Source organism: Rhinolophus ferrumequinum, chromosome 3 (genome assembly GCF_004115265.2).
Source record: "Rhinolophus ferrumequinum isolate MPI-CBG mRhiFer1 chromosome 3, mRhiFer1_v1.p, whole genome shotgun sequence".
Classification (NCBI taxonomy): Eukaryota; Metazoa; Chordata; class Mammalia; order Chiroptera; family Rhinolophidae; genus Rhinolophus; species Rhinolophus ferrumequinum.
Genome location: NC_046286.1, coordinates 54,235,365 through 54,252,844, shown reverse-complemented (window position 1 = coordinate 54,252,844; position 17,480 = coordinate 54,235,365). Strand labels below are relative to the sequence as shown.

The 17,480-nt window shown below is 37.3% G+C and overlaps 1 protein-coding gene across 4 annotated transcripts in view; it reads left to right on the top strand.

The window, feature by feature from the left end:
- The first annotated feature begins 66 nt into the window (after positions 1-66).
- USP45 (ubiquitin specific peptidase 45) overlaps positions 67-17,480 on the top strand; it is a 63,703-nt gene continuing 46,289 nt past the window's right edge. For 3 of the 4 annotated variants that reach the window (XM_033103505.1, XM_033103507.1, XM_033103508.1), the window contains exons 1-5: positions 67-123; positions 4,211-4,320; positions 8,370-8,542; positions 8,920-9,023; positions 11,142-11,242. In XM_033103505.1, the coding sequence (XP_032959396.1) occupies positions 4,221-4,320; positions 8,370-8,542; positions 8,920-9,023; positions 11,142-11,242 (478 nt within the window). In that variant the 5' untranslated portion in view covers positions 67-123; positions 4,211-4,220. The remainder of the gene's footprint in view (positions 124-4,210; positions 4,321-8,369; positions 8,543-8,919; positions 9,024-11,141; positions 11,243-17,480) is intronic. The other variant, XM_033103506.1, reaches the window with a different exon arrangement.

Below are 17,480 nucleotides of genomic sequence, written 5' to 3'. Positions count from 1 at the left end.
CAAGGGGCTGCCCCAGCCTGCCCAGACGTGGGGGCGGTCACAGAGGCCCCGCCCCTGCTGGCCGCGACAGCCGCGCAGGCGTAGTCTCTTGTGGTGGTAGACGCGGAGGCAAGGCCCGGCGGGGTGAGTCGGGTGTATGGCGATGGGTCGCCGCGGCGATGGGGTCGCCGCACTTTCTCGGTCTTCATTTCCGCGACCCCGGCCCCTTGTGGCGCGACAAGCCTGGGAGAGAGGCCCCTACGCGCCCTCGTCTTCCCGATACTTGGGAGCACCAGGCGGTCACCGTGGGTCGCCTGAGCGCGGTGGGGCCAGCCCGGTGTCCGGGCAGCGGCGGGAGGAGCCGGGAGAGTAGGGGCGGGAGAGGGGCCTCCAGGGAGGAGCCCGAGTCCCCGCCTCACCTTGCCGGCGGCGCGCGGCGTCCGACACCCTTCCGGCCTTCCTCCGGCGCTCGCGCCTCACTACGCATTTCCTCTTCAAAAACTTGGGGGTGTTTCTGTTAGTGACCTGGGGTTTCTGGCAGCACCGTGCAGTATTAGAAACCCTGGAGACTGACTCCCTGGGTCCAGATCCCCAGCCACCAGTTAGCTGGCTCCGAAACCTCTGCATGTCACTTAACCTCTGTGTCCCAGTTTTCTTCAAGTGTGAAATGGGGAAGATCATTGTAACCTGTCTCAAGGGGGTTGTGAGGATCGATTGGGGTTAGTATCATTGAAGTGCTTAGAACCGAGTGTGATGCACAGTAAAAGTATGTATAGTAAGGACTGCTCATCCTTTTGAGCCAGGTATCTAAAAGGAGAGCTGTGTCCCACTCTACCCCTTCCCCACCCCAACCGCTGAAAATAATTGCCCGAGAGTCTTTAAGAGTAGGAATACATATATATTTTTTGAGGCTATGGGCTTTTTTTGGGGCATAAGTTGTTTTTTAAAAAAATCAAACAGTTCTAAACAACTTAATTGTACATCTTGTGTTTAAAAAAAGAACATGGTAGAATAATGCTTAGGTTGAAAACTGAAAACTTTGGTTGGGAAGCTACTTGAGAAAAATGGCCAGAATGTATTTGTGCTGAAAAGAGTTAACATAAGTAGGCCTGAGACTGCTATCTTTAGAAAGGCCTACTTGCAAAGTTAGCCCTTGTTTGGCATCGGGGCCCAATGTGGTTTATGCTGTACAATATGATTTGTGCTGAAGTTACCAGCCCCCGTAAAAATCCTGGGTCTGCGAGTCCATAATGGGCTTTCCTGAGCAGAAACGTTGCACAGACGTTGCTGGATTTGACCTTTTCTGGGAGGGAGAGAACATAAGGAAGCGTGCAGATGGATTCATCCAGATTTCACCTGTGCTGTTTTTCCATTATGATCAGGCTGTATGTCCACACTATAATACATTGCTGTAATAAACTTTAGCTATGAGTACAACTATACGCTGTGTTTTGTGAGTCCTTCTTGTGAATCTCCAAATGTTGAGGGTGGTGTTGGAACTCCCCAGACACAATATAGATGATAGAAAGTATTTGAAGCTCTAATAATTGGACTTGTCTCTTTTTGCTTTAAAGGGAATTTAAAAAGAAAGCTATACAGACAAGTGATTGATAAATAGTGGATTACTGTCCAAAATGATTCTGTATGTTTAGACATACTGTAAATGTCAGAAAAATCACTGAAAATTGACTCTAAAAATCACTGGAAATTGCCAAGTTAAGTTTGAATCAGTGTTTTTTCAAAGAAGGCACAGGTCTTTTACTGAATCCACGTCAAATACCAGATTCTTTTTAAAATTCTGACAGCATTATCTGTGTGTTAATGTTCATCTCTGTCAAGAGTTTATCTGTAATTGGGAAAAAAATATGACCAGTTTCCCATGGGCTATTTTTCCTGGCTTCTATTAGTTACGTCTATCTCTTCTCAGGACATCAAGTTAAAATAGTTGGAGGTACATTTGTAAGTTTTGGGGTGGAAAGATCAGATCTGCCATCTGATCACGTCTCTTTTTTCTCAGCAAAGTAAAAGACCAGATTCTATTCTGAGGAATAGGGAGATGGAGGAGTTGGAGGTTTGGCCGAATGAAAAAGGTTTCAAATTGCTGTGTGAGGGGTATAGGTAAGTAAATTGATCAGAAGGTGTAGTAGTAGATAATGAGATGTCTTGATCCATTTGAGATTGTGATTAGGAATTTAGTGCTTAAGCTAATCTGCTTTCTTAAGAGACTTTCTTCAGCCTGTTTGGTTACAGATATGGAGAAAGTGGTTAATGGGTTCATCTAAGATTGGGTTCTGTTAAAGGATTGATGTGGTAGTCTTTCAAGCTGTGCACGCATATTCTGTTCTTTCTGTGTACCTGATAAAGTTGTACTGTTTGTCCCCTACCTCCCTACCCACCGCCGCATGTCTACTTGAAGTTAGATATGACCACATGACTTGTTTTGGCCAATAAAATATGAGCAGACGTAACTTGTGTCACTTTCAAGTGAAACTTCAAGAACCAGCACTCCATTTGCCATGTCCCATTTTCCCTGCCCTACTGTAATGATCCTGGAAGCACTTGTTGAAATGCAGCTTCTTGTTAGCCTGGGCACTAAAGGAGAATAGGAGTGGCTGATCAGGCAAGCTGGAAAAACTTGAAGTTGTGATCAGAGAATGGAATACTTGAAATAGTGATTTTGCAAGGTGGAACTGTACGGGGTCAGTGGATGAGGAAGTTTGGAGGGAGAAGGCAATCAGAAATGAAGTGGTCAAGGAACTCGGAGGCCTTGGGCATCTCTGTGACCCTGAAGCCCTTAATTTGTTGCTGCTCAGTTCAATAGTGATGACCCTTGGACTTAAATGGCTCTTAAAATGGTAAACTAAAAAGCTCCCTCATGTGGAACATGGTATGATTAAATCAAGATTTGGAGTTTATTACTGAATTGGAAAGAGTCTTCCACCTTGATCAATAAAAGCAAATAAATAACCATGAAAATTACAGTGTAGCTTAGCCATGGAGCAGTGTGATATTAGGTAGGATTTAGGCTAAGCTACTTTAACAGAGACTAAAATATAATAGTTTAAAAGATACTTAACATGTATCTAAAATCTTGAGAATTAATTGAGTTTTTAAGAAATATAAAAGAGAGGTAAGTAACACCATGAAGAAATAGTCAAATTCAGTGTGGGACATTATACAGCCTTGCTATTGAAAGTGTCTGTGGACTCCCAGCAGTGGCTTCCTGTTGGGAGCTTGTTAGGCAGGCAGAATCCTAGGTCCTGTGCCAAACTTGTTAAATCAAAACCCACATTTTAACAAGATCTCTAAGGTGACTCGTATTGACTGCCCTGATCTGTTATAAAATCTAGTGTTTTAGGAAAGTAAGATACTATTAATTCTCCATCTTTTATGGGAGGAACAGTTACAGATTAAATGATACTAAAGTGACATAACCAATACAACGTGCAAACCTTGATCTAATCCTTATTCAAAAAACCAGTATAGAAATCAGACTATGATGGGATATGAGATAATATTAAGGAATTATTGTTAATTTTCTTAGATTTGATAATTATATCCTTCTTCTTAAGACATACATGCTCTCTGCAACTTTCAAATAGTTCAGCAAAAACAAATATACATACATGTATATATATGTCTCTATATGCACGTTAATATTTAGATAAAATAAATATGGCAAAATGTTCTAGATGTGGAATCTAGATAGTATCATTATGGGTATTCATTATACCGTTTTTTCTGATGTTTAAAATTTTTCATAGTAAATAATTAGAAAAAAATGCAGTAGCTTAAAAGGATAGAAATTTATTTCTCAGTAGTCCAGTACTAAGTCATACAGCGCAGGTAGGGTTGCTCTACTGTGTTTGGCATCCCTGGTACGTGTGGCTTTTTCAGCTCCTACTATCTCCTAGCTAGTGGGACAGGAGAAGGGGTAAGAGGGGCACATGACCCCGACGCAGCACTTATTCAGTTGGTCAAAACTTCATTCACCTGGCAGTATGTATCTAGGTAGTATTTGGTAAAACACAAATGTAATGTGGCATTTGTATATTGGTTTAATAAAGAAAGATTTCTTTGGTTTCATTTGACTTTCTACTCTTCTTCCTCTGTTGATTTAGTAGACCAATTAAAGTTGAAGTCATTTCATTTTTAATGTGCATTAAGTAAAATACATAAAATTCTAATTTTGAGGATTAAAGTCTATTCATTTTTTCCCTCTACCTTTCAGTAAATAACAGATGCGGGTGAAAGAGCCATCCAAAGCTTTACCTGAGAAAGCCAAAAGAAGTAAAAGGCCTACTGTACCTCATGATGAAGACTCTTCAGATGACATTGCTGGTAAGTTGTGATATCTGGCATCCTAAAAAGTGTTGCAGAAATGAAATTATATGTTTTTAATTAATAAATCCTTTGCTCTTTATTTTTACCGTTTTCTGGGTGAACTTTAAAATTAGCTTGACTAGTTTCAAAAAATCCTGTTGGTGTTTTTATTGAGATTTTGTTTAGTTTATATAGTAAATTAGAATTGGCTTCTTTTTTGTTGTTGTTCTGTTTCTCATGGCTTGTTCAAACCAAGTCTTCAAGCCACTGAGGTTGGCGATGACCCTGGGGAGCTGCTGGCTCAGGGCTTGCTTTGGCCTGGGAGGATTTCCTTTGCTTTCTTACTAGTTCAGCTGTCCATTTAAAAAGATGTTTTTAATTTATTTCCATTTTTATGTGTTTTTTACTTGGATTAGTGTTTCAGGATAGCTAGATTGCTGTGTGAAGGAAGTCTGAATCGTATCTTTAAATGTTCTCTCTGTTACCCTGAAAATAAGACCTAGCTGGACAATCAGCTCTACTGCGTCTTTTGGAGCAAAAATGAATATAAGGCTCGGTATTATATTATGTTATGTTATGTTATGTTATGTTATGTTATGTTATGTTATGTTATATATCATAATATCATGTTAAAGACTCGATCTTATAGTAAAATAAGACCAGGTCTTATATTAATTTTTGCTCCAAAAGATGCATTAGAGCTGATTGTCCAGCTAGGTCTCATTTTCGGGGAAACAAAGTAATATGGTTTTCTTTAGGGATTCTGATTATTCTTACGTTAACTCTCTTCTTTGCCTGTCTCCCATGGTCATTGTTTTCTCAAATCCTCTAAAGCTCCTATTCCCTTTTCATTTTCCCTGCTGTTTTCATTTGTATCCTTTACTATGTTTTCAGCAGTGTCTGTGTCACCTTATGCTCTTTTTAGTTTTGCCTTCATTTATGTTTTGTGTTTTTGTTTTCTTCCACTTCTTTCCTGAACTCTGTCAGTCACTTCCTATTGTTTTGCCACCTCATGCCAGAGTATTTGCTTCTGCTTCGTGTGTTTTTTCCATGGCAGAGATCGCTGTGCCATGATTTTCCTTTTTCTTCCCTTCTTCCTTCATTCCTTCCTTCCTTCCTTCTTATATTTGTATAGAATTTGCAGCTTTGACTTTTCTTTGATTACTCATTTTTTGAAGTAGGGTTACTCTTCTTGGACCAATAAATTTTAGAGTATGTAGGCTGGAGGGCCAGCACACTGTTGAGACCTAACTGGAATTTTGAGTTTGAACTCATTTAGCCTTTACTTCTTTCCAACCAGCAGGATTGTGCAGCTCTGGGTTATTTCAGTATCCAAAGTATCTCTTCTCCCTAACTGCCATAGAGACAAGACTGTGTGCTGCAGATATGGCTGGCTTTTTTGTTTCTCAGTGAATGAGAAGTTCCTTTTTGCTTCTTCTTAAAACAAACTTGGATGTAGGGGAGCCCCTGCCACTGTTGTTCCAGCACAGAGATCTAGGTTTTGTTCTGTCTGCGAAGCATATGTCGTTCTCTATGAAATCTACAGCTGCAGTATTCTCTCTGCTTCCTTCTGTGCGCACTATTTGATCTCTGCTGCTTTGATGTGGAGCCCTTCCACTTAATTTGTGACTCGGCTATTCAGCTGTCTCCTGCTTTCTCTGAAAATGAACTTCGTATATTTGTTTCTTGTTCTTTTTGCCCTTAGATAAAGGAGAAAGGGGAAGTGTTGATTTTATGCCACCATTTGCAAACTGGTAGGGATCCTTGTAAAGTTTTTATTAATATTTAAAGTGGACAACATGGAGATTTGGATTACTGTTTTTGATTTGTTCAGGTGAAACAACTATAGACTTTAATATATTTTTATATTTTTCAAGAATCTCTAGAGGACCTACTTGTCAGATGAAATTTAGACAATTGTATGATTAACCAAATTATAGAAAACTAAGGGAATTGCCTTATTAACACAGAAGGAAATTTTTTATATTTTTCCCCCACAAAAGACAATTCCATTTAAACACTGGTTAGCTCCTGTAGGAAAACTTCGAACTTTTAAATTCACTTATAAAAAGTATATGTGGTTGAGACATTTAAAAGCTAAAAGATTTAATTCAGGGGCCTGGAACCTATTTTAAAAAATCCAACTGCATAAATTTTAAAGATCTTATTTATTGATTTTATTCACTGATTAATGAATTGGGTCGCATCCCACCTAGCAGATAGAAGGGAGCGCCAAGGAGATGTCTTTTATAGGCAGAAGAGAACAGGACAAAGAAGTTACACCAGCAAAAAGCAGATTTGTTGTGGCAAGGTCACCTTCCTTTAGGGGATAGTAGAGGTCCTAGCAGATTACCTTATTAGTGCTGAGAGGTAATTCCAGATTGACTAGTTAAGATTCCATTGCAGGGAGAGGCTGAAACTGTAAATAAGTTAGGTATTAAGTCTCAGTTTGGTGACAGAGGGCTTAATATAACTGACTCCATTTTGGTCCTGTTGTCTCTTTTTTTTAATATGCCTTTTTATCTTGAATTCATTAACAATTTCAGTTTTATAAATTTGAATTATAGAATAAGAGAATGGTTAAGTTGTACCCTGGCCACATTCCACCCCAAAGATGATATAGAAGGTATGTGGAATGATTTTCCCTTTAGAATTTTAAAATGTAAATCTCAACGCAATGACATGTGGTAAGCCATTTCTACGTCTTGAACTTATGTGGTCATTTATCAATCTTCCCCTAACATCCCTTTCTTTAATGACATATTTCCTTTTTTTAATGACACATGTCCTTGTTTTCCAAACATAGGACTTCAGAGTTACTCCTTTTATGTCTATTCTTATAACTTGCTCTTGGTGTAAAATTAGAAGTTTTAAACCTTTTATCAGATTTACATATTATTTTTGTTAACATTATAAATAACTTGTCAGGAATCATATTCTTAGTCTTCAGGATGAAATGGAGGTAATACTTAGCCTCTCTCTAGTTAAGTAGCAGGTGAAAGGGAATGCTCTGCGTTTAGAAAGGTAAGTGGAGAAAGTTGAAATGACGTCCTCCTGTTTCCCTCTTCAAGTGACTCAGTCTCTGTTGTTTGATTTTGGCAGGCAGTTGTAGGTTTGGTGTTTGAGATATTGGAGGTGAAGTAATTGAAATGTTCAGGTATTTGGGAGAAATGGAAGTGCTCTTGGGAGAAGAATATGATTATTTGAAGAATTAAAAACATATTTTGGTCATTTGCCTCCACACACTGGGAATTGGTTATAAAGGGTAATGAAGGACCATTCAAAATCATTTGTTATCTGGGAGTATTCATTAAGGAGAATTCTGAGAATTCTTATTCCTATAAATTATGTCATTGTTTGTTCCTGTTTTTTCTTTCTCCCAACAATGATGAGAAAACCATCATAGCAGAGATAGTGTATGTGAAAAGATTTTTCTTAATGGAAAGAAAATACATTCAAAATACTCGACACAGTATTTGCTCAATAAGTAATCTAGTTTATTTCACTTATTAAACTTATTTTTGAACTAAGTTTAGATTCACAGGAAGGTGCAGAGAAATGTACAAGGAGGTCCTGTTCACCCGTCATCTGACCTTTCCTGATTTATCATTTTGTATTTCTGTAGTACAATATCAAAACCAGGAACCTGACATCGTTGCAATCCTTAGTGCTTGTTCAGATTTCACCAAATATACATGCACTCGTGTGTGTGTGTGTGTGTGTAGTTTATGCAGTTTTATTACATGGGTAGCTTTCTACAACTACCACAATAAGATACCAGACTGTAACATCACCACCCTAAGTGCTCCCCGTTTGTAACCACACCTCCTTCTTCCCATCTGTGGCTCCTGGCAACCACTAATCTGTTCTCCAACTCTATAATTATGTTATTTCACAATGTATTATACATGGAATCATGTGGCATGTATCCTTTTGAGTTATTTTGTTTTTTAAAAAAATCTCTGCTTTTTAGTTAACAGCATTGTAATGTTAGTGACTTTTGCTTACTGATGGTAGCACTTTGATTTAGCAAAGAAAATGTTCAAATTTTGTTTTGTCTTATTCAGTAGGTTTCACTTGCCAACATGTAAGTCATGCTGTCAGTGTAAATCATGTGAAAAGAGCAATAGCTGAGAATCTGTGGTCAGTTTGCTCAGAATGTTTAAAAGAAAGAAGATTCTATGATGGACAGCCAGTACTTCCTCCTGATATTTGGTTGTGCCTCAAGTGTGGTTTTCAGGTGAGAAAAGTATTTTTTATGGGTGAATTTGTCTTAAATAGTTTCCTTAAATGTTTATTTTGAGTTGGACTATTAGTCTAAGCATTCTATTAATGCTTAGAACTTCAGATAAATTTATTCTGTGTTTATATAGAACTCTCCAAGGCTGAGCTTAGAAATGTTTAAGGTAAAGTAAAAGGTGTGTTTTGTTCAGAGAACAATCATTTGTGGTTTATAAAAACTTGAAAGGGAATTGGGCCCACTGGCAGCAGTTATATCTAGACCTGCTTTTACCTATTTATATTTTAGAAGTCTTTTTGTGAATATGATTTAAATTTTGGTTAATTTGAGACAAATTTATGTGTAAATTATATAAATAGCGTTCTGTTCTTCTTTAGGGATGTGGGAAGAACTCAGCCAGCCAGCATTCATTGAAACACTTCAAGAGTTGGAGAGCAGAGCTTCATTGTATTACAATTAGTCTGAGCACATGGATTATATGGTAAGGTAGATTTTGTTAGTACTTCGTCCACTAGGAAAATATCTTTCTCTTTGAGCTTTATAGGTAAAATATTTAAAGATGTTATACTAGCTTAAGCTTTTTAGCCTGAATACTGCCTGTGGAATCATTTAAGCAAATTAACATTACCCATGAATATAAAATTTAAATAAGAAAAAAATTAGTCATCTCTCTACTTTAACATTTTCATTGTACAATAAGAGAAAAATTCCTGCTAGTTTTTCATAATGAACTCGCTAATACAGACTCTCAGAGTTCTAGAGGAGGAAGGTACTTCTTGCAGTCAAGTGGTCTGGTGATTCTCTGTAGGGGAAAGGGAACTTCTCAGGTGATTTTACTATGTAAGCTTGGTTGGGAATCAAGTCCAGTTCTCTCATTTTATATATAAAGACACTGAGTATCATAACCTTTTTGTGGTTACAAAGCAAAATTCCCAGCACGAACACAAGTCTTTTGATTGCCTGTCTCTTACCAGGATACCACACTGCTTCAGTGGTATAAGTGAATACTGTATTGAAAAGCTTTCCTTGTATTTTGCAACAAAAATTTTCTACCTGTAATCTATAGACTCCTAGGGTTCCTTGGATGAATTTTCAGTTTTGAAGTTTCCTTAAGAGAGAAATATTTTAACTTTGTGTTTTTATTTCAGGATTCTAAAATTAATGTAAGGATATTTTGGCTTCTAGGAGAGATTATCATCTTATAATTTAATTCTGCCACAGGGTCAGGTGCTATTGTGTTTGTGTTTTTGTTGTTGTTGGCCCCAAGTAATACTATTGGGGAGAATGGGGCAAAAAGAGGAAACTTACTATGTACATGATGTATTGTAGCCAAGGGAGGGGGGGAATGATGTCTAGTGGGGCAGCTCAATAAACATTTCTCTGTAGTCTGAGTAGAAGCAGTGGTCTCAAACTAGGGCTGCATCAGAATTGCCAGAGGCCTTGTTAAAATAGATTACTGGCTCTCAGGCTTAGAGATTCTGTTTAGTAATTTGGGGATAGGGCCTGAGAATGTGCATTTCCTACAAGTTCTCAGTTGTTGCCAGTGCTGCTAGTCTGGGGGTCACAGTTTCAGGACCACTGAAATAGAAAAAGGTGATGGGAGAATTGAGTGACACCTGATAGAATAGGCTCATCTCAAGTGAATCTGTGTCAGAACTTTCGTTGTAGCCCAGAGGATCATAATTATGGTCTGATAATTTTATGATTTAATTTCAGCAAAAAAGCTTTACCTAACATAATAAATTAGTATTGTAGTTTTAATTGATTTTGTCATTTTGTTTTTATGTTTAATTGTATATTTTCACTTTTATTACAGCGGTGATGAATTTATTGAGTTTTGTGAGTGGATGTGTTAGGTTTATATTATAGGAAAATAATTTAGTCACCTTTAGGGGTCTGTAAAATTATTTCCCTTTCAAAGGAAAAACTTCAAGTTTGTCGCATGCATTTATAGAAATTTAAAGGTTGTGACTATTTTCTTTTTTCCATCTAATTCTTAAATGTTAAAAAGTTTAACAATTTCAGTAGAAAACTTCACTAATATGGATCAAAAATGTCTCTCAGAACATTGCCACATGTCCCTTGGGGGTAAAATCACTTCTGTTTGAGATTCACTGACAGACCCTCGTCCAGTTCTCCCTTCACGTGGCAGTGATTTTGACACTTCCCTCTCCCTTATCTTTTATATCTAATTCATTACGTTTATACCTGAAACGATATAAAATAATTCTGTTCATTTTTCTCCAGATCTACTGCTTCTGTCCTGATCTGCTTCTATTCCTGATGCCTTCCAATCTGACATTAGTCAGAGTGATGTTTTTAAAATGTAAATAGGATCATACCATTCCCCTGCTTGAAAACTGCTCATGGCATTCCATTACACTTTACGATAAACTACCAAAACTGTAATTTGAGTGATAAAGCTCTGTTTGAACTGTCCCCTGCTTATTTCTCTAGACTTACCTGGTACCTCACACTGTGTACCTCCATTACCCCATAATTTAAAGACAAAAGTAGATAATTGCCAACTTTATTACTTGATATGCAAAATAATTGAAGATACCTTTATAATATTTACTTTGATTTTATATTTTTTCAGGTGTTACGAGTGTGATGAAAAGTTATCAACGCATTGTAATAAGAAGGTTTTGGCTCAGATAGTTGATTTTCTCCAGAAACATGTTTCTAAAACGCAAACAAGTAAGTCGATCAGTTGCTAAGGAAATTTGTATTAAAGTACAGTATTTTATATTTCATATAAAGAGTTAATAAATTCCTAAAGAGTACCTTAGTTTTACTGTCATCTCTCAGTACGAGTGCCATGCTTTCTTAGGTAGCTGTCTTGTGTTGTATTTACATCACCAGTAATGAGAAGCTGGTGAGGGCAGTGGCTGGATCGTGGGCTTTGGAATCTGACAGTGCTGAGTTTGAATTCAGGCTCCACCTAAGTTACCTGCTGTCCATGTGGCTTTTACTCCTTAGTTTCTTTACTTAAAAAATTAGGATAATAATTCTATTGTGTACAGTTGTTGTGAGGCTTTGAGATTTTTTCTAAAGATTTAAAAATACTTGTGTAATGCCCAACACATATTTATGAAATGATTCTGTCATTGTTGTGTGATTGTAGTGCAGTTCTGACACTAACTATAAGGTTAGAGTTAGGCTAACCCTGCAAATTAAGGGCCCGGTACCCCCACAACATTGCCCTCACATCACAAGCTCAGGGGTTCTCAGGCCACCCACATTTCTAACCAACTGGGTCCATTTTCAGGGGTTCCAACTACCTTCTTAGGTTCAATAATTTTCTATAATGACTCAGAGAACTCAGGAAAGTGCTATACTTATAGTTACAATTTTATTATAACAAAAAAGAGATACAAATCAGGACCAACCAATAGAAGAGACACATATGGCAGGTTTGGGAAGGCCCCAAACATGTAGCTTCTGTCCATTCTCCTGTGGAGTCAGGCTGCATCACCTTCCTGCCACATTGATATGTAACGGTACACACAGTGTTGTTAACCAGGAAGCTCACTGGAGCTTTAGTATCCAGAGTTTTTATTGGGGTGTCCTTGCATAAGCATGACTTACTGAATGATTGGCCACATGATTTAACTCCGTGTCTGGACCCCAACCCTCTATTCACATGGATGGTCCTGACATGGCTAGCTCCCATCCTGACTCATTTCATTACCATAAGCTGTCTAGGCACCCACAATAAATAAAAAAAGACACGTTGTTAACTTTGTTGACATAAAACTATCAAGTGTGGTCTGAGGGGCCCACCATGAATAAAAAGGACACTCCAGTTATTCTGGAAATCCAAGCATTTAGAAGGTACTTCTCTGGGACCAATATTATACAATAGTAACGATACATACTTGGTTAATTATATACTTTGTTATCTAACATAAGCAATATAATACATGTTAATATAAATTAACAGTAATAGGGAAACAGTTTCTTCATTCAAAATTATGAAGTAATATTAGTAAGGATAATAAAACCTACCATATGCCAGGTTTTATACTTTATTTGATATGTAGTGGTAAAACAAAAACAGTTTTATCTTGCCTCTTGAGGTTTCGAGTATAGTGAGGGAGACAGACAAAAAAAAAGTAAATATAATATATAATAACTTTTGGTAAGTGCTTTAAAGGAAAGGAGCAGATTGCAATGACAGATCATAATCTAGTGGTCACAGTGTTAAGAAAGGCCAATATGGCTGGAGTGTGGTTCGCTGGGAGAGAGTAGATGAGGTGAAGTTAAGAGGCGGGTGGGCAGGTCATGCAGAATACTTTAAGGAGTTCTTGGTAAAGAGTTTTTATTTTATTGGAACTGTAATGGACACTATCAGTGTTGTAAGCAGGGGAGTAACCATTATTTCGTCTTTTTTAAAACAAGATGACTCTGATTGCTATGTGGAGAATGGACTGTTGGGGGTTAAGAGTGGAGGTGGGGAGATCATTAAGAAGGTTAAAGGAGGGTATTGTGGTAGGGCAGGTGAGCCACCAGCAGAGCCACCAGGGGAAGGTGGCTACATTAATATGTAATGAGTGAGGGATGGGGTGTGAAATAGTTGGGGAATATAATCAATAGTGTTGTGAAGATTATGTAGGGTGTCACATGGCTCCTGGACTTATGGGGAGGTCATAGGTTATATAAATGCCTAACCACTGCGCTGTACATCTGAAACTGAATGTAATATAAAATAAAATTGAATGGCAACTATAATTAAATGTATATTTATATAGTCACGGAATATCAAGTACAGCATAAGGAATAGAGTCAGTAGTATTGTAACAGCTGTGTACAGTGTCAGAGGGGTAGTAGACTTGTTGGGATTATTTGTGAGGGGTGTAAATGTCTAATTGTTATGTTGTTTTGTACACCTGAAACTAATTTAAAAAAAGCAGTCTCCTAAGAAAAGATGTACTGCGTGAGAGAGTGGGGGGCATCAAGTCCAAAGCTCAGGATTTTGATTGACTGGGTGAATGGGAATGAATGGGCATGATAATTTTGAAACGCATTTGGAGCAGAATTGAACTGCTTAGTAATTGGCATCAGAAACCAAAAAATTATATAAGAATATCATTGTCAGCTATATTTTCTATAGCTCAATATGTAGTTGTTTTTGTTAATTATTGTTTTGAGACAGTAGTGGTGAAGAAATTGGAGCAGGAACTAGAGGTAAAGTCAGTTTCTTGGACATTAGAAGAAATATTAGTTTCATCACTCATTTATTTATTTATTCAACAAGCATTTACTGAAATCTTACCCTGTCCCAGGCATAGCTCCAATTATGCTCGACTAAAGAATCAGGAAAATACAGCGGTGATCGACATTTGATATGTCAGGAGTAGATAGATGTTGGCCTCAGGGCTGTCTCCTGCAAACTGTACACTAAATTTGTTTTGTTGGCCATAATAAAAAAATATGTAGGGATATGATGCCAAGGGTGGCAAAAGTACAATTATTGAAATTATTTTCTCTGGAGTTTTTGCCTTAGAGGTTCTTTGAGGTTAAGAACAAAGCCAGTTCGACTCCATTCAGTTTTACAGATTTCTTGAATATTGTCATCAAGAATGTAAGGTTGGGAGCATGGAGTAGTGTGGGAGAAAGAATGTGGGCTTTGAGTCAGGGGGTTCTGGCGTTCAAATTTGACTCAGTCACTAGGTGTGTGACCTGGGATGGATTACAGTTTGTCTGAGCCTCATTTTCCTCAACACTTTTCCCCTTTCTCCTCCCATGGTGCTTCAGGGAATAAAGTTTGATAAGAGTTCCTGCCCTAAAGAAGTTTAAGATCTAAAAGAAGGTGTGAAATAAAAAAGTAATAATAATGTAAGGAGAATCGAATTTGTATTTTGAGAGATGTCCAAACAGAGTCATTTAGATATTCAAAGAAGAATGTAATGTTTAGAGGAATTCAGAAGGAATCTAGGGTGAGCTGGCTTTCAAGCTGACCCTTAAAGCATGAAATTTGGGTAGGTCAAGATGAGAGGAGAAATCATTTCAGGTTGTGAGAAGGACCAGTGTAAGCTTCACTGGTGTGCAGGGAATCACGGGTAGCACCTGGAATAGTGGGAAACAGGCTCTTCAGGGAGTTTGAGAGTGTGTGGAGCTTTCAAAGCTAGGGAGAGACGTAGTTCTGAATTCAAGGTTTCCAGAAGTTCTAGGGCAAAATGTGGTTATCTTTGTGTCCCAAGCTACAGGATGTGTCAGGCAAGTTTGATTTAAATTAAGATCCCTTGGCATTCTAGAAGTCAGTTTTTGTGGGGTAGGAATTTGCCACATTCTTTCTTGTGAGGCTTTAGTATATTTTTATAAAATACTTTAAAAATCAAATAAGAAACTTGCTATTGAGGTTTGTGAGAATGTTGCAATATGATTATGCAGCTGTTTTAAATGATAATTGTAGAGACTGTAGAAATGTAAAAATGTCTATATGCTAATTCAAAAAGAATACAAAACTATGTATTGTATTTAGGAGGGAGAATAAGAATGATTTTAAAAGATTCTTTTTTATATTTTTCACTAAGTAAAAATAACTTTACTAAGAGGAAAGCCTGAGCCTATACCTTAAACATGTTTTTAAGTTATGCAATGCCACAGCTAATTTCGTGTCTAATTCAGCTGCTCTACGCACAGAATCTAGGCTGGTGCCCCATCTGTCTCTTAAAAACAACTAGCTCAGTGATCTCAACTTTTTGTTTAGTAGCCATTTAGACTCTTAAAAAATTATTGAGTACTGAAAGAGCTTTGGTTAGGTAGGTTATATATGTATATCAATACTTATATTAGAAATTAAAACTAAAAAAATTACAATATTCACTGAAAAATAGCAATAATTTCATGACATGTTAATGCGAATAACATTTTTAGGAACGATAACTATTTTTCAAAATAATACAAACTTAAGTGGCATGGTTTTATGTTTTTATAATCTCTTTAATGTCTGGCTTAATAGACAACAACTGGATTCTCAATACAAACTTAAGTGGCATGGTTTTATGTTTTTACAATCTCTTTAGTATCTGGCTTAATAGACAACAACTGGATTCTCACAGCTACTTCTGCATTCAGTCTGTTGTGATATCACATGGCATGTTGATCTGGAAAACTTGTATAATTGAGAATGAATAAATGTAAAAAAGAAAGCAAATAACATCTTAGACTTACTATAAAATACTTTTGACCTTGAGGACACCAAAAGGAGGATGGTATTTTCAGAAGGGTGTCTTCAGATTCACTTTCAGAACTGCTGAACTGTCACATTTATATGAACTGTCTTTATGTTTTCTGTCTTCAGCCTTACTTGCCCCAAGGCTCTGCTCAAATCCTACTTCAAGAACACTTTCCCAATCATTTCTCTCTTTTCTTTTATTAAGCATACCTTAGAATCTAATAACACCTGGTTTTGTGGTGTTTAGCTTTCATGTGTTTGTGTCTCATTTATAAAACTCTACGTTCCTTGAGGACTGTACCCTGGCTTATATTCTTTTTGATTCCTATGTGGCTAAGCAGTAAATACTTGCTGGATTGAACTGAACTAGCATGTAACCAATTTTTACTGAGAAAGTAGATAAGCTTTACATTTTTACCAAAAAATCCCTGAATATTAATATCAAAATTGTTTTGTGTATTCATTCAGTCTTTTAATATATTTGCATTTCTACCTTGTGCCAGACACTGTGGTATATTGGACATACAGTGGTGAATGACACAGATCTATTTCTCAGTTCCTGCCATTATTGATCTTTTGGTTCAGTAGAGGATATTGACAGATCACAATTATAATTGCTTGTTTAAATGGTGCTGTGATGGAGCGAGTACAGGGGACTCTGATAACTCTTTGGAGTAGTATCTCACCTAGACTGGAGGAGTAAGGGACATTTTATTTAAAGAGGAAGAACCTTCTAAGCCAAGAGCTGGAAGATGTCTGGAAACCTGCTAGGCAGAGAAAATAGCTTATTGATGAGCTATTGCGACATGCAGGGAATTTTATAGAGCTGCAAGGTTGAGTTTTATGGTGCTGGGGAATGGTGAGATTTGAGACTAGAGGTAAGTGGGAACAGGCATTAAAGGGCCTTGTAAGTTTAGAGTTTATCCTGCGGGCAGTGAGCACCCACTCATTTTAAGTGGAGAAGTGGATGATCAGTTTTGTATTTTAGAAAAATCTCTTGACTGTAGTATGGAGATAGATAGGTCTGCCTCCGTATGTGTACCTGCCCACGCTTGTGGCAGTGTCAGTTTATTATATGATCAAATAAAGGTTTCTGAGGCTAATAGTTAAGTAGGAGTTATTGGCATTTTGAGACCAAACAGGTGAGGTAATTATTATTTGGTTCCAAGGTAGAGGAGTAGTGGGGCAGCAACATTTTCCTTTTTAAAGGTTAAACTTCTTTTCAGCTGCAGAAATGGGCAAATTATATTAATACTACATGACTGGCTTAGGCAATTGCATTAAGCAGTTGATGGAAGCCCAGTGCAGGTTCCCAGAAGAATGCTTACAGCTGTGTAGATGTCACATCTGATGCTAGGATCTGCTTTTAAAACAAAACAAAACAAAACAAAACAAAAGAAACAAACAGCTTCCACACCTCCCCCTCAAACATATACCAGAAAACTAAAAACAAACAAACAAAATCCTCATATAATGAAAAGGTCATATATAAAACAAAATTGAAAAAGAGAAAGAAAACTTTCTTGGGAGACCTACCCAGAAATATGTATTGTTAAAAAAGTAGGTGGATATTCTATGAAAGGCTCACTTTCATAGTTTTATAAATGTTATGTAAGTATTCTACAGATACTTATAGAATACAGGAATTCCTGGTGAAATAATATCATTAAATATTGCCTTACTTTTTGTGAACTGCATGGAAGATTGATAATCCCACATTTTTCTCTAAAACAATAAATTTGGCCCATAATTCTA